Raw genomic sequence first — 23,820 nt, 5'->3', positions numbered from 1 at the left:
GGAGAACTGTGTGCGGTTCTGGAGATCCCATTCCAGAAAGTACTGGAGAATATGCAATTTATATTCACTAATTTTGTGCCAGGAATGGGAAAATACAGCTGTGAGCACAGACTTGAGACTGGAGAAATTTTCAATGGTACAAGACTAGGAGCAAATTAAGTAGAGATTTTTCAAAGTTGTAGAGTTTTGGTAAAACAAATAAAGAAACACTATTTCCTTTGTGGGGGGCATCAATTTATACACAGAGTTAACAAATTTCTTATAGCTTTTATTGTGTGCATACAAACCAGTTGAACCAAAACATTACACAAGATAACTATGTAAGTAATTTCTTAAAAAGTAATGAAAACTTCAAAGGTTATTAGTCTCCCTGTTAATGGAAACATTGGCTTAAATTCTCTAGTGTTCATGGGCCGCTGCCCGTGAGAATGGAGAACTTGACACTCAGTCAAATCTCCATTCAGTGTAGGGGGACCGAGGATCCTGGCTGCGGGCAAGGTCAGGGAATCCAGTCCATTATTTTGAAATATTTTGGTCAGACTCAAATTAGTTCTGTATTTTCTGCTGCATTCGGGACCTTTAAAATTATTATGGACAAGCTAAGACAAATGATGAAGTTTTACAGTACAGGATACTGTCAAGACTGAAATAAAATGAAAGCAAAAACCTGATAAAATCAAACACGACTGAGGACGCCAAGCTTAAATTTTAAAAGTCTAAAGATTACAGTGATCCTTGACTTTCATACAGTTAAAAAAAATTGGAAATACGTTTGCAAACTAGAAAGAGCCAGAAAGAAATATTCTGAACAATACTAACCATAATACTGTCAATACAATACAGAAAGTTGATGAAAGGAATCATCCACCGACATACTATGACACCCTAACTCAATTAGTAGCTGATTTGCGTCTTTAATCAGAAGGTTGTGGATTCAGGCTGTACTTCACAATTTAAGCACGTAATCTATGTGCACTCTAGTGCACTACTAAGTTGGAGGTGACATCCTTCCAATGAGACACTAAGTCAAAGGAATATCAGGCATTCTAATAGCATTTACCTGCAATGTCTTAATTTACTGTTTCTCATTAAAACCAAAGTTTCAGTTCATTGATTCTTCTAATTTTTCTCCTTGGAAAATACTTTCTTTTCCAAAATCCAATCCAGAAGAATATTTGCTGATGTTCGTTTAATCTACCTTTGACCTACTATGCTTAAATACCTCACTAAATTCACTTGTTATCTATATCACACTCCTTGAACTCCTGATATTTTTTGTTGATGAAAGCCTATTTCACTTTTCCTCTGATGAAATCATTATTCTTAACAATTTCAATAATAAGCAATATTGAATTAAGATACTATTTTGCATTTAACAGCATTGTTCCCATTGATCGGCATCTTGTCCAACAAATTCAGCTTTGTCCAGCATACACTACATTCTCATTTTACCTTCTGAACAATCCACTGGAAACTGTAAAGCTTCACCAGCCCCATGCTGTACGTCACAATGAGCAAACCATGTGAAACAGTGGCATCTGTCACATTGTTTCCAAATATCTGTAAAATGTAAAGCTGTATTAAATTATATCAATGACAAATATCACATGTTGGCTTAAACGAGATGTACAGGGCAAGTTTTTTTTTACACAGAAGTTGGTGGGTGCTTGGAACTCGCTGCCAGGGGAGGCAGTGAAAGCAGATACGATAGTGACTTTTAAGGGGCATCTTGACAAATACATGAATAGGATGAGAATAAAAGGGTATGGTTCATAGAAACATCGAAGATAGGAGCAAGTGGAGGCCATCTGGCCCTTTGAGTCTGCTCTGCTGTTTATTATGATCATGGCTGATCCCGGAAGGGTAAGAGATTTTAGTTCAGTTGGGCAGCATGGTCAATGCAGGCTTGGAGGATCGAAGGGCCTGTTCCTGTGCTGTAATTTTCTTTGCTCTATTTGAACTCTATCCTCGTTAATTTTTGTATTTAACATTGTAAAATTGAGTTTTGTTTTATAATTGAAAGTATTTTAATTCAAGAATGATACTCCCAGAATGTACTTGCAACCATCAGTTTTGGCCAAATATTTAGAAAAACGTACTATCCATGTGTAAATACAACTCCTAAACGGTTAACATATATTGTACAGTCACATGTTTTTAAGAGCTGCAACAGAATCATAAAATGTTACGACACAAATGTTACGTTCACTCCAACTGATCCATGTCAGTTTTTATACTCCTCCATAGAAGTATTTTTGCTGACCTCTCTCATCCCCTTTAATTCTTAATTTTGTGCTCACTCCTTACCATCCCATAGACCGGTAGAAATTATGGGTGGAATTCTCCCATCCCACCCATGGCAGGTTTGGCAGTGGGCAGGAACAGAGAGGAAATAAGTGTTAAACAGGAAGCTTGTGCAAGTCTAGATTTTAAATGTAGAATCATAGAATAGAATCCCTACAGTGCAGAAAGAAGCCATTTGGCCCATCAAGCCCACAATCCCACCCACAGGTCCTATTCCCATAACCCCACATATATACCCTGCTAATCCCTCTCAGTGACACTAAGGGGCAACTTAACATGGCCAATCAACCTACCCCACATATCTTTGGACTGTGGGAGGAAACCAGAGCACCCAAAGGAAACTTATGCAGACACGGGGAAAACATGCAAACTCCACACAGACAGCCTCCCGAGGCCGTGAGGCAGCAGTCATTGCGCTGAAGGAAAATGTGAAGCAAAGGATGGAGAGGTGTTTGTTTTGGAGCAGAGGCACACATCTAAGGAACTTGGTTCATACTTAAGTTTCTTTAAAGTTAAAGGTTGTTTATTAGTGTCATAAGTAGGCTTACATTAACACTGCAATGAAGTTACTGTGAAAATCCCTTAGTCACCACACTCCAGCGTCTGTTCGGGTACACTGAGGGAGAGTTCAGCATTGCCAATGCACCTTTCGGACTGCGGGAGGAAACTAGAGCACCCAGAGGAAAGCCAACAGGCACAAGGAGATTAAGAAAAATCCACACAATGACCCAAGCCAGGAATTGAATCCAGGTCCCTGGCGCTGTAAGGCAGCAGCGCTAACCACTGTGTCACCATGCCGCCCCACAGTTTCTGAAGCATAGCCAGGTTTTGGAGGCAGTGGTACAGGACATTTGGTGCTGAGAGATGTGCAGGTTAGGTGGACTGCCATGTTAAATTGCCCCTTAGTGTCCCAAGTTGTGTACGTAAGGTGGATTAGGGGTTGCGGGGATCAGGTGGCTAGTGGCGCATACTCGATAGGCTGAATGTCCTCCTCCTCACTGTAGGGATTCTATGATTTGAGCTAAAATGAAGATTGTAGTTTGCTGAGATAATTAAATAGTTGATAAAGGATTGTACATAATGAATCTTTAACAGTTCCATGGTGTAGGAGTCAGAAATTATGAAGTGAGGAATTGCAAGTCTTGATGTCAGAGAGGTGCGTATGGGAATGAGGTAGTGTCCCTACTAATGAGGTGGACAGAAATCAGGAAGTGGTCAAACAATTTTCCATAAGTGGGTCAGACACTTATTTCCTCCAATCTGATTTCTTTGCCAATGCTCTGTTGGTTGGTTTGATGTAAAACAACCGCAAATCAGTACTGTGAAGAAGCCTTGGAGTACGCCCAACTGGAGGTAGGCTTGCTGCCTGACCACAATAGACAAGTTTGGAGTGTGTACTCCACACCCACAGAATAGGAAATCAGTTGAGTAGAAATGGGTTTTGTATTTAGATGGTCAGCCACAGACTGCTGAGGGTTGATGACCCATGAATTGGACGAGATCCCGAATGTGGTAAATACATGCTCTACAAGAACGAATAGAGCTGTCTATTACATGACTAATGTCCAGATTTCACCACTTCATGGAATGCCATCTTTAAATAAATTGCTTTACTGACGTAATTGTTAAATAAGAGGCAGAAAAATACAGAAAGTAATTTTTGATTCAACTAATTCACCGAATACAGCATGAGGATTTTTTAAAAAAATAAAGCAACTTACATTTTTGTCAATACCCAGCATTCCTACAAAAGTAAGAGGTAGAACTCGGAACAAAGCTAAATGTATAAAAGCAGAATGTTGAATTCCAGCCTAAAAGACAATAAGAATTATTATTTAAAAATAAGGCAACCAGAAAACAATTCAATTACTGGAAAGCACAAAACATTCTGATATTCAAAAATTTTAAACCACGGACCAACTTAACTAAAAGGAAATGATGAGAATGTCATAAGAACATAAGAAACAGGAGCAAGAGTAGGCCATCTAGCCCTTCAAGCCTGCCCCGCCATTCAGTAAGATCATGGCTGATCTGAAGTGGCTCAGTTCCACTTTCCCGCTTTCTCCCCATAACCCTTAATCCCCTTGCCTACCAAAAACCTATCTACCCGCGTCTTAAATATATTTAGCAAGGTAGCCTCCACCACTTCAACGGGCAGAGAATTCCAGAGATTCACCACCCTTTGAGTGAAGAAGTTCCTCCTCAACTCTGTTCTAAACTGCGTCCCCCCCCCCCACTTATCTTGAGGCTGTGCCCTCTAGTCCTGCTGTCCTTTCTGAGCGGGAAGAGTCTCTCCACCTCTACCCTATCCATCCCATTCATCATCTTATACGTCTCAATAAGATCCCCCCTCATCCTTCTAAACTCTAACGAGTACAAGCCCAGTCTATTCAGCCTCTCTTCATAGCTCAACCCCCTCAACTCCAGTATCAGCCTGGTGAACCTCCTCTGCACTCCCTCCAAGGCCAAAATATCCTTGTGTAAGTGCGGCGACCAAAACTGCACACAGTACTCCAGCTGTGGCCTCACCAGTGCCCTGTACAGTTGCAGCAAGACCTCCCTACTTTTATATTCAATCCCCCTCGCTATGAAGGCCAGCATCCCATTTGCCTTCCTGACCACCGGCTGCACCTGTAGTCTGGGTTTTTGCGACTCATGCACAAGGACCCCCAGGTCCCTCTGCACCGTAGCATGCTGCAGCTTTTCACCCTGTAAGTAGTAGTCCTTCCTACTATTATTCCTACCAAAGTGGATAACCTCACACTTGCCAACATTGTATTCCATCTGCCGGGTCCTCGCCCACTCACTCAGCCTATCTAGATCCCTCTGCAGACTTTCTACACCCTCTGCACAATTTGCTGTTCCACTTATCTTTGTGTCATCAGCAAATTTCGACACCTTACACTCAGCTCCCTCCTCCAGATCATCTATATAAATGGTAAATAGCTGACGCCCCAGCACCGATCCCTGGAGCACTCCACTAGTCACTAGCCAGGAAATGGCAAATGGAATTTAATGTTGGCAAGTGTGAGGTGGTCCACTTTGGTAGGAAAAATGGTAGGAAGGACTATTACTTACGAAGCGAAAAACTGCAGCAGGCGACGGTGCAGAGGGACCTCGGGGTCCTTGTGCATGAGTCGCAAAAACCCAGCTTGCAGGTGCAGCAGGTGGTCAGGAAGGCGAATGGGATGCTGGCCTTCATAGCGAGGGGGATTGAATATAAAAGTAGGGAGGTCTTGCTGCAGCTGTATAGGGCATTGGTGAGGCCGCAACTGGAGTACTGTGTGCATTTTTGGGCGCCGCACCTGCGCAAAGATATTTTGGCCTTACTAGGTTTACTTACTTACTTACTTAGGTTTACTAGGCTGATACTGGAGTTGAGGGGGTTGAGCTATGAGGAGAGGCTGAATAAACTGGGCTTGTACTCGTTAGAGTTTAGAAGAATGAGAGGAGATCTCATTGAGACGTATAAGATGATGAATGGGATGGATAGGATAGAGGTGGAAAGACTCTTCCTGCTCAAAAAAGACAATAGGACTAGGGGGCACAGCCTCAAGATAAAAGGGGGGCGGTTTAGAACGGAGTTGAGGAGGAACTTCTTCACTCAAAGGGTGGAGGCTGCCTCGCTAAATATTTTTAAGACGCGGGTTGATGGGTTTTTGATAGGAGAGGGGATTAAGGGTTATGGGGAGAGGGCGGGAAAGTGGAACTGAGCAGCGACAGATCAGCCATGATCTTATTGAATGGCGGGGCAGGCTCGAAGGGCTGGATGGCCTACTCCTGCTCCTATTTCTTATGTTCTTATGTTCTTATGTCACCAACCGCCAATCCGAATAGCACCCATTGACACCCACTCTCTGCCGCCTATTTGACAGCCAATCCCCTATCCACGCTAACACCTTACCCCCAACTCCATGCCCCCTAACCTTCTGTAACAACCTTTTGTGCGGCACCTTATCAAACGCCTTCTGAAGATCGGGAAACACCACATCCACCGGTTCCCCTCCATCCACCGCACTAGACACATCTTCACAGAATTCCAATAAATTCGTCAGACACGACTCCCCCTTAATAAATCCGTGCTGCGTCTGCTCTATCAAACAATTCTTCTCAAGATGCCTCGCTATTTCCTCTTTGTGACGGATTCAAGCATTTTTCCTACAACAGACGTTAAACTAACCGGCCTATAATTCCCTGCCTTTTGCCTGCTACCCTTTTTAAACAGCGGCGTAACATTAGCTGTTTTCCAATCTTCCAGCACTTCCCCGGAATCCAGCGACGTTTGGAAAATAATCACTAAGGCATCCACTATCACCTCCGCCATTTCCTTCAGAACTCTTGGATGCATTCCATCCAGTCCTGGGGACTTGTCCATCATCAGTCCCTCTAGTCTGTCGAGCACTACCTCTCTAGTAACAATGATCTCATTCAGGCCCTCCACTCCTACCATCTTTCCATCGTTAACACCCGGCAAACTATTCGCGTCCTCCTCCGTGAAGACCGAAGCAAAAAAGTTATTCAAGGCCTCAGCCACTTCCTCATCCCTCACCACTAAATCCCCCCTCTCATCCTCTAAGGGTCCAACATTCACCCTAGCCAGCCTCCTCCTTTTTATATATTTATAAAAACTCTTACTATCCTTTTTTATATTTAGCGCTAGCCTAGGTTCATAGTCTATCCTTCCTTTCTTTATCAACTTCTTCGTCATTCTTTGTTGATATTTAAACCTCTCCCAATCCTCTTCTCGCCCACTCCTTTTAGCCACTCTAAATGCATTAGCTTTTAATTTAATACTCTCCTTTATCTCCTTCATCATCCATGGCTGATTATCTCTTCTCCTACGATCCTTCTTTACCATCGGAATAAATTCCTGCTAAGCACCAAGGAAGATCTCCTTAAAGATCCTCCACTGTTCCTCAGCAGACCTACCGACCAATCTGCGCCCCCAATCTACATTCGCCAATTCCGCTCTCATCCTATTGTACTCCCCTCTGTTCAAACAAAGGACACAGGTCCGGGATCCTACTTTCTCCTTCTCCATCTGCATCAGAAACTCCACCATACAATGATCACTCTTCCCAAGAGGATCCCTCACAACAAGGTCCCTAATTCTACCTGCCTCATTACATAACACCAGACCTAAGATAGCTCACTCCCTCGTCGGCTCCAGCGCACACTGTTCAAGGAAACTATCCCGGCAGGTATCACAGGAGAGCCACACCATGTGGGTTTGACACTGCAATGTTATGTCAGTTTATATTTAACAAGGGGTCTCCTGAACCTTGTGAACACGTTTTAAACCTATCAGTAAAGTTAATCTCCTTGGACCCCACGCCCCAAGTTGCTGTTATCAGTACAAGACTGCTAGCCATATAGCAAAGCATTATAAAAGCGTTATCTGCTATAACTCTTCTGTAGTTATCTTGTATAGTTAGAATTTATCTGCTTATTTGAAATAACTACTAGGGTTAATGCAATTAATAAATTGTGCCAATGCAGGTTTAAAATTAAACACCTCGAGCAGATAATAGGTAGAACAGGAAGAACTTTTTAAGATGTTGTGCATAGGCCCAGTAATGAGAATAGTTTGTGCGCCAACAGGCTGCTTTTGCTGTGGCAGGAGTGGCTGTTACCTGCAATACTCCACCCAGTAATTTCAAGGTACTTTCCTAAATGCAAGAATAAAATCTAAACATGCTACCACTGAGGATAGCTGAACAGCAACCTGACAGAATTAATCAATCCATTCAGACCATTTTATAACATTAATATCAAGTTTTTGTTTGGTGTTAATCATTGATTGTTATTATCACTGTGCACAAGGATTAAAAACTCTGGTATAATCATTACAAAATTGTTTACTGCTAAACAATGGCTTTTGATTTCCTTTGAAAATGTATCTGTTTCTGAAACTGGTTGCATCAAAATGACTGCCATTGTTTGATAAAGTAAGTGGCATCCATTTGAGTACACATTTGAGTTACAAGTTGAAAATGCTTTGTAGAGGATTGCTAACCACATTGATAGTCTTTACCTGCACAGAAAAACATGAAGCAATGAAGAGAAAAAAAATTTTGCCTTCAGTTGCTTGCTAACTCCAAAGGGTTTTCTCTCTAAGTTAGTCAATGGTTGGGTGTTCAAAATGAATGCTGACTATTAATGGTAGCTAATTAGCCGTAATAAGTATAGAATCTCACAAAATCCAGTGCAGTTTGATATCAGCATAGTAGATGAACCAGTACCACCACACTGTATATCATTTTCACCACTCACCGCTCTAGCTACAGCTGTAACTTTGTTCTGTGTGGTCTTGACTACTATTGTCTCTTGAGTATCATCCCAAGTCAAATACCTGTTAAGTATACAAATGTTACTCCACATCACGTTAAAACAGGTTTAAAGAACAAACAGACTATTCAGCCCAACTAGTCTGTGCTAATTTTTGTCCACCAGAGCTTCCTTCCCCCATTTTTTGTATAACCTTTACAGTATACCCTATCTTTTCTTTCTCAGATACTTATCTGGCTTCTCCTTAATGTGTCTATGCTAGTTGGCTCTATTACTCCATGTTATAGCACATTTCACAGATTTGGCATTCTTAGGTAAATTAGTTTTTCTAAGAACTCACAACTGAATTTATTAGTGAATAGTTTGGATTTATATGGTCCCTAATTTTGTAATCCCCTACAAATACAAACATTTTCCCAACGTCTATCCTACTGAGCTTCTTCATCTTAAGCAACTCTATCAGACTGCTTCTCAGCCTGCTCTTTTCAAACAAAAGGGCCATTGCCTGTTCAGACATTCCTCTCAGTTCTAGCATCATCTTTGCATATCATTTTTTAACGTCCTTTTTTTAAAAATATTCTGGCGGCTAGAACAGTGCATAGCACTTCAACTGTGGTCTCACTATAAGTTTTATAAAGTTTAACATATATTTCCTTGCTTTTAAATTCTATCCTCGAGAAATAAACCCCAATGCTTGGTCTGCTTTTTTTAATGGCCTTATTAACCTGCATCTGTGTTTTCAGAGATTTGTGGATCTGTAACCCTTGATCCCTTCCTCCTTTAGAACCATAAAACCATAGAAAATTAGAGCTCAGAAACAGGCCTTTTGGCCCTTCTGGTCTGTGCCAAACCATTTTTTGCCTTGTCCCACTGACCTGCACTTGGACCACATCCCTCTACACCCTCTCATCCACGATTCCATCCAAGTTTTTCTTAAATGTCAAAAGTGACCCCGTATTTACCACTTCATCCAGCCGCTCACTCCATACTCCCACCACTCTCTGCGTAAAGAATCCCCCCCAATATTCCCTTTAAACTTTTCTCCTTTCACCCTTAACCCATGCCCTCTGGTTTTTTTCTCTTCTAGCCTCAGAAGAAGCCTGCTTGCATTCACTCTATCTATACCCATCAAAATCAAATCTCCCCTCATTCTTCTACGCTCCAGGGAATAAAGTCCTAACCTATTCAATCCCTCTCTGTAACTTTACCCAATTTAGATTTTTATTATCCAGGAGAATGTAGCTTGTTTAATTTTCCTCCCAAAATGCACTGCCTAATGCTTATCCATGCTCAATTAAACACCCATCTTGAAAATTTATTCATGTTTCCTTGTATTTTGTCACTTTTTTAATGAACTACAGCCCCCAATTTGGTGTTGTCCTCAAATATAGGACTTGCACTGCCGGTTCCCAATTCCAATTCTTTAAGCTTATTTATTAGTGTCACAAGTTAGTTTACATTAACACTGCAATGAAGTTACTGTGAAAATCCCCTGGTCTCCACAGTCCAGCACCTGTTTGAGTGCACTGATGGAGGATTTAGCAAGGCCAATGCTAACCAGCATGTCTTTGGACTGTGGAAGCAAACTGCAGCACGTGGAGGAAACCCATGCAGACACGGGGAGAACGTGCAGACTCTGCACAGTGACCCAAGCCAGGAATCAAACCTGGGTCTCTGGCGCTGTGGGACAGCAGTGCTAACCACCGGTCACCATGCCACTACTTCTGTCCTCGTCTTAACTTTCGACCCAGCCAACGTGAAGTCACACTAATGCAAATCACAGCCAATTTTCAAAATTAAAACATGCCAATGTGACCATGCCGGGGGTGCACAGTTAAGTAGAGCTCTTTATTGGTGAGGGCATGCCTGGGCATTACTTCCAGCACTTCCAGGGGGCAATGGTTAATATAGTTTAATGTAATGCAGTTTAACGTAAACTGTCAACAACTGTGATCTCAGAACCCATCTCTGTGGAACACATTTTGCCAATCTGTTTAGCTGAACTTAATCTTTACTCTCTGTTTCTGTTTTATAATCAACCTGCTATCCATTCTGTCATCCGTTCCTTGACCCCATGTGCACTGACGTTCATTATGAACCTATTACGAGGTATCTTATCGAAGAATACTGACCATCCAAGGATATTACATTTATCACGCTACCTTTTGTCTAATCTGTTAATTCCTTAAAGAGTTCAACAAGGTTAGTCAAGCACGGTCTTCCCTGTTAAATTTGTGCTCAGTACCCTTCATTATATTCTAATTTCCAGATGTGTTCCTATTACGTTTTTACTAAAAGATTCTGTGCATTTTTCTATATATGTTAAGATAACTGTGTACAGTTTCCTGAACTCACTCAACAGGGTTTCTACATATAGGGATCATGTTTGCTGCTTGGCAGTCTTCTGACACTATTCCTTTTCCTAATGCAATGTTTATATAAATATAATGGTGGAATCTTCCCAAAAATGCACACAGTGTTGCCTCAGGTAAGAAAGCCAGTGGGAAGCTTGTAGACTATGCTTCTCTTGCCATATTGATTAGCACTCTGAAATTTCGAAGGGGAAAGAAATTCAAATAGTCAGCTGGAGGAGCAGGGCTGAATAAAGCCGGAAACGCCAGGAATTCTGAGATCAGGCAACACCCTCTCCCCGCAACCCCCCACCCACTGAATAAGGGGAACGTCTGCAATGGAACCCCTCAGGGGGCCTACCAGCAGTAACTCCTGGCAGTGCCAAGAGCAATGCCTGTGCCTGTCCCTCACCAATCAATGTTTTTCTTACCTGTGTATCCCCGGCATGGTTATCTTGACTGGCTTTTGTTTTGAAAACCAGTAGTGATACGCACCATAATGACCTAACGCTGGCTGGGTGAAAGTTAGGATGAGTGCAGAAGTAGCAATGTCAAGACCACTATTGTGATGTTAATCATACAAATCAGGATCATACCCAGGGAAGATCTCATTCTGAGATCTCGCCGCCACAAATCAAATCTCGTGAAATTTAGCTGCCATTATGAGATCTGTGCCCACGTCAATAGCTCTATCTCTTCTCAAACTTCTTAATTTGCATGTATGCAAGTGATCCAGAGCAAGATTTTACCCTCAGTTTGAGTAGTTACCATTTATCTTCCCATTTCTAATTTAAATTTTTTTTTGATCTCTTATTACAATTTTGTCTATCTTTGATCAATACATTGAACTCCTTTCTGAATAGGTCTCAGCTGGTATATTGCGGCTAATTCTGGGCACCACACTTGAGGAAGGAGGTCAAGGGCTTGCAGAGTTTTCAAAGAATGGATGGAAGATTTCAGTTATGTAGACAGATTAAAGAGGCAGGTGTTGTTCCCCTTGAAGCAAGAAAGGTTAAGGGGAGATTTAATGAAGGGATTTTGGTACAGTAAATTAGAGAGAAACTGATTCTACTGACGGGAATGCTGGTAGTCACAATGTGGAGGTGCCAGCGTTGGACTGGGGTAAACACAGCAAGAAATTATGATTTGAAATATTTGAAATCAAATCAAATAAACTGGTTGGACTTTAACCTGGTGTTGCGAGACTTCTTACTAGGAATGCTGGTAGCCAGAGGACATGAATTTAAGGTTATTAAAACAGTACAGGAGATGAGGATTTTTTTAAAAATTGTGTTACGAAGATCTGGAATGTATGTCTTAAAGGTGGTGGAAGTAAATTTAGTAATAACTGAAAGGAAATTAATATACTTCAAGGCATAAATTACAGAACCATGAGGAAACAATAGGAGCATCAGACTAATGGGATAACTCTTAAAGATCTTGCACAGACATGAAAGGTGAATGGCCTCTTTCTGTGCTGTATTTTTCTATGTTAAATTTGGACTGTATGTCCATGAATTGGTACAAACGAATGCGGATTCCATAATTACTTATGCAGCATAAGAACTTGGCCTAAAATTATAGAATGCCCAAGTGCAGAAGGAGGCCATTCAGCCCACCGACTGCCTGACAGAGCATCTTACCCAGGCCTTATCCCCGTAACCCAATGTATTTATCCTGCTAATCCCCCTCACATACATATCCTGAGGCACTAAGGGGCAAGTTAACCTAACCTGCGCATCTTTGGAGTGTGGGAGGAAACCCACACAGACAGAGACAGAATGTGCAAACTCAGCACAGAAAGTCATCCAAAGCCAGAATCAAACACAGGTCCCTGATGCTTTGAGGCAGCAGTGCTAACCACTGTGCCACCCTCCCACCCAGCCTAGGGAAGTAAATAGAACAAAAATAGGTGAGCCATTCTACCACAGCAAATTTTGGAATGGATAAGAGAACAAATCGGGTGGGATTTTACCATTGCTTTACGCCCATTTTGCAGCGGGAAAATGCCGCAAAATCAGGCATAAAGCGGCTAGCACAAATGGCACCAATTCTCGCGACCACTACAATTTTACGACACCCAGATTTCCAACGCGATCAGCCTCTCACCGGAAATCAGTGAGAGACTGGTTAATTTACTGAAATTTGTTAAAATTGTACTTTGCATGTTCTTCATGAACCCAGTGCTCAATAGTCTGGGCTCAGCTGCCTTTACGGCCTTGCTGGGAGAGGTTCTCTCCAGCGAGGAAAACACCTGCTCCCCATGAACGGGTGTTGGTCTCGCCAGTGGAACTGGGGAAGCCACGGGAGTGCCCCTTTGACAGCACCACCCTGACACCTTGGCAATGCCAGCCTGGCACCTGGACAATGCCCAGCGGGGGAGGGGGGGGCAGGGCCTGCTGCCGCTCTGCATGTGATTAGTGAGGGATGGCAGCGGAGCCGCAATCGATGGGGGAAGGAGGGTGTCTGCAATCAGTCTGGGTGACGGAGGCTGCATCTTGAGCTGCAATTGTCCCCGCAATTGTGGGGGGAGAGGCTACTTGAGGCTGCCTGTAATAGTAGGGGCCTGACAGCTGTTTTTGTCTGTCAGGCCTCTACTACTGTTAATGCACATGTACAGCATCAGAGTCTGAACTACCTCCCTCTACAAGCTGTCCAGTGAGTTAAGCTCTGCCTACTGCTTTCTGTTGCAAGAAACGGACTCGCTCAAAATTTTAAAAACACACTGCATAAGATTGGGCCAGAGAACACGCCCAAAAAACAGATCTGAAACTCTCCCAATTTCATGCCCACCCGACACTTCAAAAACTCATAAAATTCCACCCACTATCTTTTTTCACCATTTAGGAATAATCTTGCACTCATGAAATTTTTTTAATAAGGAATGTAAGTTTGAATACCTGAATTTCCACTGAGATGAGAGGTAGATTTTTTCTATAATTTCTGCAGTCTTAGTAGACATACGAATGAGCCAGTTGTTTGCTGTCAGAGCTATGAGTGATGGCAAATGGTCTGATGGCTTGGGTAACATTTCTCCCTTGTGTGTAAAAGAATGTTTAAAATTATGAAAATGCTATCAAACTAATGTCCATAAACTGTAATTTATGCAAACAAAAGCAAAAATGCCAAAATAAAGTACATTGTTACAGTACACACGGAATTATGGTGTGGTAACTAGAAGATGTTACTGGTCTACGGGGCGATGGAAATGAGGATGTTTTGGAGATATGGGGCAAGGAGAAAAACAAACTAGTAAGTTGTACTGCTTTCCTCCATTTTCTGCTTTCTACCACTCTGGGTGGGATTTTCCAGCTGCATTCATCCCAAGACATGAAAATGCCACCCAAGGTCAATGGACCCTTGCATGGTCCTATCCTGCTCGCTACGATTCCCATGGTAGGTGGGATACGACAATTCCATCCTTAGTCTCTTGTGGCCCCATCACCTAGTGTATCATGCTTACCTTCATGGCCAAAGACAGGGCAAAAAACCTCAGAATAAGGCCATCTTTTTGATGAGGAGGAATGGAACAGAGTATGGAGAAACACTCAGTATCACTGCTAACAGCAAGATAAAAATATACAGGTCATGCATCGCCAATAATGTCACCCCTCACTTCCCAAAGATATTGACAATGGGATACTTGGCAACGATGATGCTGGAGGGAAAGGGGAAAAGATTTTGGGTTTTCCCAAGATGGTCATTACAGCATCCTTGTGTGGATAAATATTACGTACCATTTGTCAGCCAAAGACTACGTCAAATCCCTGCTGCTGGTTGGAATGCATTACTGCATTTTTTGAGAAGTCATGAAAAATGTCAAATTTGAATATCAGAATGCAAATATTTAAAAGTAAAGTCAATGAAAAGCAGGATTGTAAGATCAAGAGACTACAGCGGTTTTGGAAGTTATTGGAAAACATTCCTAACATGAAATAAATACTGTTGACTTACCCTATTACTGATCTTATTTTCTCCTCTACATTGACTTTTAATTTATTCATTGTTGCAGGATTCCACAAGTGGCCAAGCTGGGGTGCCACACAACAAAGGAACTTCCTTCTAACATTTTTATTCAAAGTGTTGAAAATGTTTGGTGATCAGTCAGGACCACAATAAAGCCTAAAAACTGAATGCTAAAATGTTGATCCAGAATAAAAATTTACAAAATAAAACTATGGATTTTTTAATGTAGTCATCCACAATTTCTATTTTATATTTTAGTGGATGAGCTCATCCTTTAAAATAGGTTAACATCTCCACAAAAATAAGGGGCTTAGGATTCTCAGATGAACACATTTAGTATTTGTACACTTGCATTCCACTGTATAATTTCAAGGCCTACATCTTCATATGACTACTGTAAAGCTAATAAGTGGACATCATTTAACTTAATTTCCACTCCAAAGTTTCTTTCACAAATGTAACTTCCCAAAGAAGCAAATTGCCATTAAATTTTAAAAAATAACTTCTTTCCCTCCTCCCAGACTCTTTTAAAAAAAAACTGGACATGATCTCACTTAAGTATGAAGATTTTGATGCAGGTCTGTCAGATGACAATAGAAGTATTTGTCTCAAAAAGCAATCTCAGTCATTCTTCTCATCAATGATTTGAATAGGTTCAAAGATATTTCTCATTCTGCTTCCATTGTCTCACAAAGCACATTGTTTAAGCATCTGTAGTATGTTGTAAAAATGGCTCTTAATTTAAATAATTATATTAAACTTGTTAATTTTATATACTGCAAATAAATCACCTAGGTGATTGTTTAAAAGTTTCCACAATATTTGACAGAAAAATTACAAGTAGTTATGTGGATTTATACAGTACAAAAATTTCAAGAGCTTTGAATGGATTTTCCTCTGCCCTACATATAGGGAACAGTCATTCTCTTGAACAGGGGAGTGGAACAAGTAATATAAATCTGTGATGTCAGTTCTGTGCCTCATCTTTGTTGCCCCAGGATTTTCTGGGTTTATTCGGCAAGCATGACCTGGAGTAGATGCAGGCCTGGTGTACGTATTTTAATGAGACAGAAGTGGTGTTCCAATCCTCCCACCTATTTTTCTGAATTGTAGTCCTTTTGGTGTCCCAGTGGAAAGGTACTGATGAAAAGCTGATTCAAAATGTCAGTAAGAATTCTGGGGATAGGCCAGAAATTATATGGGCATGGGATTAAGATCACTTAGAAGAAAAATAATGGCTAATTTTTATCTCCAACAGCAACTTGAAGATCCCAATCTCAGTAACAGCAACACCACGCCTATCTCCCAACTGTTCAGGTGCATAGCTCGGTCACAACTTGGGTCTGTACTGGAATCTATCTTAATAAAATGAGGCTCTAGTTCCTCACAGGTACCTATAGAGGGCAAACTGCCTCATTTCATCTGATATGACATTAACAAGTTTTTCTGAAATCCAGCTAAAGGAATACTGCTGTATTGATGTGGTTTTTCATAACTCTTCATTTTTTTTGCAGGTATCAAATTAACTCACCACAGGAGACTCGCAAAGTAGTGCATCCTCAATCTTCTCAGACCTATGAAGTTTTGGCAATTCATACAGCAGAGTTGGTTGAGGACCAGTGCTGAAACACAACAACAACAATATAAATGGGGGCATCTGCTGATGCAGTGTATGTTCTATAGTCTTCTCATCAAGTGCAAGTACCAAGACTGAGTTAATAGGAATGAAGAAAACAGAAACACCTCACAGATGCAAGTCTTCCAGCAGCTCCACAGTCAATATCCAAGCATCAAGCCTATAAAAATAATAAGGATGTCCAGTGTGCTTTAAGATAAATGCAGAATGACTGCTGGAATGCAAAGGCTGATGAGCAGCAACATCCAGCTGAGAGGCATGATCCATGTTTTTACAATGTGCTGAAGACTGTATATGGTCCATCTAACACAACATTTGCTCCTGTCCTAACACTGGATGGAAATGAACTCATCACTAATAAGTCAGCTGCATTGGAAAAAGGTAGCACGAGCATTTTGCTGAGGTCAGTGAAGACTCCCACATCTCAGCAGATTCTCTGTATCAAACTGAGCAGTGGTCCAGGAAAGCAAGCTCATCTCTTCCTCCTTGCAATGACGAGGCAATTAAATCAACCAAACCGGCCAAAACGTTTGGCCTAGATGGCATTCCAGCAGAGATTAGGGAATGTAAGAGAGCTTGTTAACAAACTTACAGCTGTCTTCACGAGTATCTGAGATCAGAAAAACAGTTCCACTGTTTTTCTGTCCCAAGATGCCAACAGTCAGCATTTGGATGCTGAAAGGATTCAAAAATATACGCAAAAGCTACTGAGGAAAAAGTCTTTTCTCAATTGCAGGAAATATCCATACAAGATCCCTAATAAACCAACTACCAGATGGGCCTTGTAGATGATGTCCTGCAATCATACAATGTGCTTTTAGGGCTGTGGGACCACTGATATGGTGTTTGCAACAAAACAACTACAGATGCAGATCGCAACAAAATTGCTGGGGGGGGGGGAAGAACGAAGAGGAGGAGGAGGAGGAGGAGGAGGAGGAGGAGGAGGAGGAGGAGGAGGAGGAGGAGGAGGAGGAGGAGGAGGAGGAGGAGGAGGAGGAATACTCCGACTTCATCGCACCAGTAGTAGATTGCTCCGATGCCAGAGAATAGTGTGCAAGCCTAAAAGTCTGTTTCGCACCTGGTGCCCAACAGTTGGCAATTCTTCTGGCCCCTTTCTATGCAAACCGGTTCACACCCATTCTCACCCAGAAATGGCACAAGGCTGATTAGCATAAATTGACTGTATTTTAATCTCATTAGCAAGTTCAGCACGAGACCCACCCACCCTCCCGGAATGCACCCACCTCTCAGGCGTAATGTCACACCAAATCACTACTGCTCCTTTAAAGTATGGTTCCTGCGCAGCAGTTGCGAGGGAAGGTGAGGAGGTGAGTACTGCTGCGCAACAACCGCTAGGATGCAAGAGGGTATCTCAGCTTGGCCATGGTGCAGGATGGGTGCCCTTCTTTGGTGCAGGGGCTTAGAAGAGTTCAGCTGGGCCTGGGCTCATTGAGTCAGCGGTCACCATTGGTTTGGGGCCATGTGGCGAGCATTCTCCCTGCCTGCTGAAAGATCCCCCCCCCCCCCCCCATCAAGGTGTTTTTGAGGTCGAGTTCAAATCCCACTAAAATTGCACCGTCCACCCTTCTCCCTACTTGGTTAATGTTGCAGTTTTAAGGCACATTTTACATTGTTATAATGTAATACAATATGTAAGGTGGGTGATGAATATTGTGTCTTGTTTTTCCTATGTTTGATTTACCTGTAAAAGCAGCACCTGTAATTGTCAAAGTAAATTCTTCCTTTTTCATAAACCACGGGCGAATTCGATTTTTTCGTCCAAACACACTCAAAAGTTGTGCTCTTCTGAAAGATAGCAAATTAATCATATTGGATCATTTCCTAAAGATTTCTAACTTTCATTAATAGAGAAGTAGTAATTGGATCACAAGACAAAACAATAGGGAGGTCTTCAATCATCAGAAGGCATATCATCCAATGAGTTCACATTTAATTAAAAACAAAAACTGATAAATATTTGCCAGAAATTAATGCTAAACATGTAGGAAACCTTTAGTAAAAAGTTTCAAGCTGCAATTTAAAAAAAAATTCTCAGTACATATAAACCACAGGCAACACCTCATCATATTCATCTTATCTTATTCTCAACTCAGCAGAGGGATCACCAAGGTCAGTTAACAGAAGTTGCCCCGTTTTCATTGCCAATTGTTAGCAGGAACGATGAGTGCTGATGAGCACTGAACCTCAGCTCCAAATACTAAAGAGTCCACATCGAAGTGGCTAAAACGTTTCCTATCCTTTTACATGTGAATTGCCAACAATCAAATTTATCTTAAATATTTATCACTAACCCATTACCAGCAACTGAAAAGGACAATATATATATTAATATTTAAACCCCATTCCAGAGATCTGAGCACAGATGGAAGGATTTGATGATTCTATGATGAAATAGGCTGACATTTCAGATACTTCAATACCGAGAGTGCTGTCTTTCACAGGCTTCACCAATCATCTCAATTGGATGTAAAAGATTCCATGTCGCTATTGGAAAGTTAATAACATCAAGGCTGCATTCAACCGAGTGTGGCATCAAGGAGCCTAGCAAAACAGGAATCAAGGGGTATCAGGGAGCAAACACTCCACTGGTTGGAATCACGTCCACTACATACGAAGATGGTTGTGGTTGTGGATGGTCAGTCATCTCAGCTCCAAGACATCTCTGCAGGAGTCCCTCAGAGCAATGTCCTAGGCCCAACAATCTTCAGCTGCTTCATCAATGACCTTCCCACCATCATAAGGTCAGAAGTGGGGATGATCAATGTTGATTACACAATGTTCAACACCATTCATGACTTCTCAGATACCAAAGTAGTCCATATTCAAATGCAACAAGATCTGGACAATATCCAGGCTTGGGCCGACAAGTGGTAAGTAATATTCGTGGCACACAAATGCCAGGCAGTGACCATCATCAACAGCAGACATTCTAACCACCACCCCTTGACATTCAATGGTGTAACCATCACTGAATCCCCCACTGTCAACATTCTTGGGGTTATCATTGACCAGAAACTCAACTGGACTTGCCACATAATGCAGTGGCTAGAAGAGCAGGTCAGAAGCTAGGAACACTGTAATGAGTAACTCACCTCCTGATTCCCCAAAACCTATCCATCATCTAAAAGGCACAAGTCAGGAATGTGATGAAATACTCCCCACTTGCCTGGATGGGTGCAATTCCAACAACATTCAAGAAACTTGATGCCATCCAGGACAAAGCAGCCTCCTTGATTGGCACCACATTTACAAATATCCACTCCCTCCACTAGCAGCGGTTAGTACTATCTACAAGATGCACTACAGCAATTCACCAAAGATCCTTAGGCAGCACCTTGCAAACCTATGACCACTTCTATCTAGAAGGACATAGGCGGTAGATACATGAGAGCACCACCACCTGCAAGTTTGCATCCGTCTTGAAGTATATCGCCGATCCTTCATAGTCAAAATCCTGGAACTCTCTCCCTAATGGCATTGTGGGTCAACCCACAGCACACAGACTGCAGCGTTTCAAGTAGCTGGCTCACCACCATCTTCTCAAGGGCAACTAAGATGGGCATAAGTGCTGGCCAGCTAGTGACGCCCATGTCGTACGAATGAATTAAAAAACATATCTCCCAATCATTAATACTGATTAGGTAGTAATTCATCTCTTGCAGTTTTTGGGATCTTGTTCTGCATAAACTGGCTGCTGTATTTACTTCCAGTAATCAGCAATTACACTTCAAAAGTATTTCACTGGCTATGAAGCATACTGGGATGCTCTGAGGTCATTGAAAGCACAACATTAATGCAAGCTCTTTATCAGTTTCAAATTATAGGCACTTTTTTGCTCAAGAGTTAAGCTAACTATGAGTTTAATTAAAAATGAGGTAGGGGAGCAGGAGGGCCTAGATGTGCCATTCAGCCTCTCAAGCCTGCTCCAATGTTAAATAAGGTTCTGGTTGATATGTACCTCAACTACATTTACCCCTTGGAGCTCAATATCACTTGATACACTTACAGCAGATCATTAAAGGCAGCAATCCAAATAGGCAAGGCCAAAATGAAGAAAAGCTAGGAGACATTAGCAGCCGGGCTTCCCAGTGATTTCGTAATACTAAGTGAATGGTCTAGTAGTTTGGCCGCACCGTGGAAGGAATATTGGGGATTGGGAACTTTAGGGAATGAAATAAGGATTTTTTTTGCAGCATTTTTTTGGGGTCAGGGTGTGGAATCCTCAAGATAGAGAATATTTTTCCAATAACTTACATGCCAGATGTTTTACTCTGAATTGTATATTTCTTTTATAATTTCTTAGCTTCCACAATGAAATATGGAATGAAAGTGAAATTCAAAACATCAGCACCATTTTTTGAAAAATGTGATTAGTTCATCTTCACCTTTCTTCTCACTTGTCATTCAGGATTTCTTGTTTTCAGTAATCTCCTGGCCACTTTCCTCACTTACCCGTGTTCTGGCACTTTCCAAAATGCAACTTAAGCCAGATGAACGGCAAGGAATTTTGCACACAAGTTGTGATGCTGAAGTGTGATAAAAATGCGCAATGACAAACAATACACATGTTAAAATAAAAATGTTTTCCACTAAATGGGGACTGTACTGTTTTAATATCACTTGTACACCACATTATGATCAACCATCTACTCCTGATTTAGATACAGGGATTTCATCATAAAAAGGCTCCCAATATTTAAAAAGAAATATTATCAATTAAATTCAAGTTTGTTGTAAAAAAGACATAACGTAGAATCCTTCAGTGCAGAAGGAGGCCATTTAGCCCATCAAGTCTGCACTGACCACAATCTCACTCAGGTCCTATCCCTATAACCCCATTTACCTTAGCTAGTCCTCTTCACTCTAAGGGGCAATTTAGCATGGCCAACCCACCAAACCTGCACATCTTTGGACTGTGGGAGGAAACCGAAGGACCCAGAGGAAACCCATTCAGACACAGGGAGAATGTACAAACTCCACACCGACAGTGACCCAAGCCAGGAATCGAACCCAGGTCCCTGGTGCTGTGAGGTAGGAATGCTAACCACTGTGCCACCCCAATTCAAATTCAAAATCAATTCATGATAAATATAAAAACTGACTTTTTTCCGCATCTTTTGTTATAGTCTAGCTGGAGATCACTCTGTGTAAGCATTTCTGCCAGTGAAATGATAAATGGCTAAAACTGTGTATTTTTTAAATCTGATGAGGGGAGCTAACTAGAATCCTAGAATTTGTTCACGTTGAACAAGTCCTGACTGCAGGATCCACTTTTGGCTACCAGTGAAAATTTTGGGCTAGATTCTAACACTGGGCTTTTGGAAGGGGCTAAGCTTTGAACTAAACACTTTAATGAAGCTATGAAAAGTTAATTCCAGTGGATAAATTATTCTGAAGGATGTGATTTAAGTTTTATTTTGGTTACAACATTATTTTGGATATTAAAATTTCCAGTTGGTAAGAGAAGAAAAGCAGATTAAATTTTCAAAGAAGGTGTTTAGTGATTCAAAGGATTTCTTCTCTTGACTGGTTATTGTGGATCAGTTTGTAAATTTGTAACAGTTCTTCACTGAGATTTTTCCTCACTGTTTTACTTGTTTTTGATTTGTACACTATCTTCTGAACACAGAAACAGGCCAAGTCCAACCAGTTCACATAGGCACATGTCTTCCATAAGCAGTTGTCCTAATTTAGATTTTTGCCTCGTTAGATATTTCTTTATTTGCGAGCCTTTCAACGACTAGTTCCTAAATGTTGACACTGTTGCTACTTAGTCAGAAGCTCCAGATATGCACTTCAAAACCTTACAACCCCCTTTTGTGTGTGAAGAAAGCCACTTCTTCCAAACTCATGCACACAATTGATGACCACATCTCAAGTTCAATAGCTCTCAATCACTGGAAACATGGTGCTTCTTTCTTTCCCCTTTGTCGCTGCCACATAATTATCAACAGCTCAATAAAGCAATAATTTCCTCTGTTCTTCATATTTGTGTTTCTTTATTATTGCCTAAGTGTGCCAATAAAATGTGTGCACGTGTGAAAAACAAAAGAGCATCCTAGATAGAAAACTCTTAGTACATTAAATTGAGCAATACCAATAGACATGAAACTAACCACAACTCACCTGACAGACTAACTGACGGAGGATGGTCAAATTTTTTCTGAACACAGAACCATCTTCATTTCCATACAAGCCAATAGATCTTGCAGACAAAATACAACAGTTATTTTTTTTCCTTAAAGATGAAATATTGGTAGATTTCTTTGTACCATACATTTTCATAGATGGTTTGATGACTGAACTATTTATGTTTTCTGCCGAGAGTCTGCACAGGTCTTGAGATTATGTTTGCAGCATCAGTATATATGACACAGTGAAGTGGAAATCCAGTTTCTCCCCACTTGATTGGATCTGCAGAAGATTCTTTCTGTTAAAAATGTGTGAAAGCTTGAATATTTTTAAAACACATTGCCAATTTTACATTTGGTTGGCAACAGCTTATTATAAGACAGCTTCCAATAAAGATGCTACATTTCAACAATCAAGGCCATGTTTCCTATTAAGCCAAAGGTAATAATTATGCATGAAGTAATCAAAGAGGTATTACTGAGTCATGTCAGGTCAGGTCAGGTCAGGTCCTAACACGAGCTTCCACCACAACTACAGCAAAGCAACAACTGTTGTGGGACTGCATGCTAGCTGCAAGAAAACAGACTGTAAAAACAACAAGTGCTTAGGCCCCACCACCAATATCACCCACATTTATAGGGACAGCTGTTTATACCACGCAATTAACACTAACTGCTTTTAATGTATTAAGAATTTTGGCTATTTTGGGACGACTCAGTTGTTCCATCAGCAGTTTGCACCTTGTTAAAGTGAGATTTCTTTGAATATTTTGGATTCTAAAAGTAGAGTCAGGTCACAGCTTGCACTAATCAGCTCTGATTGTAGCAGCAAAAGAAAAACTGGAAGAGGAAAGGCACAAGCCTCAGTGTGAAAACTGACCCTCCCGATCAAAATTGAAAAGCTATCTTGACATGCTGCAGCACCTCCATAATGTATTGTCAACAACTGAAAAGCTGGACACCGAATAGCATCAAAATTACAATCAAGACAGTAAAATGAAACATGAGGTTAAGAATGGATTAGTCAAGAAAGCACTTCCACATTGATTTCAGAAACTGTGGAAACTGCTTTTTCAACTGGTCTAGCCCAAACAGTCAAACTCTACTCCTTGATGCATTTCTA

General features: G+C 41.3%; 1 protein-coding gene across 1 annotated transcript in view; it reads right to left on the bottom strand.

Annotated features, from left to right (window-relative positions):
* dcaf17 (ddb1 and cul4 associated factor 17) overlaps nt 1-23,820 on the bottom strand; it is a 44,593-nt gene that overhangs the window by 17,188 nt on the left and 3,585 nt on the right. Inside the window, 8 exon segments of the mRNA XM_080199053.1 lie at nt 1,453-1,560; nt 4,026-4,115; nt 8,578-8,656; nt 13,844-13,980; nt 16,441-16,531; nt 18,248-18,351; nt 22,693-22,897; nt 22,899-22,980. Of these exon segments, the coding sequence (XP_080055179.1) occupies nt 1,453-1,560; nt 4,026-4,115; nt 8,578-8,656; nt 13,844-13,980; nt 16,441-16,531; nt 18,248-18,351; nt 22,693-22,897; nt 22,899-22,980 (896 nt within the window).

The sequence above is a fragment of the Carcharhinus amblyrhynchos genome, chromosome 11 (genome assembly GCF_965287045.1).
Source record: "Carcharhinus amblyrhynchos chromosome 11, sCarAmb.v2.hapA, whole genome shotgun sequence".
Classification (NCBI taxonomy): Eukaryota; Metazoa; Chordata; class Chondrichthyes; order Carcharhiniformes; family Carcharhinidae; genus Carcharhinus; species Carcharhinus amblyrhynchos.
Note: the sequence above shows the minus strand (reverse complement) of the source record. Positions and strands in the feature narration are given on the sequence as shown.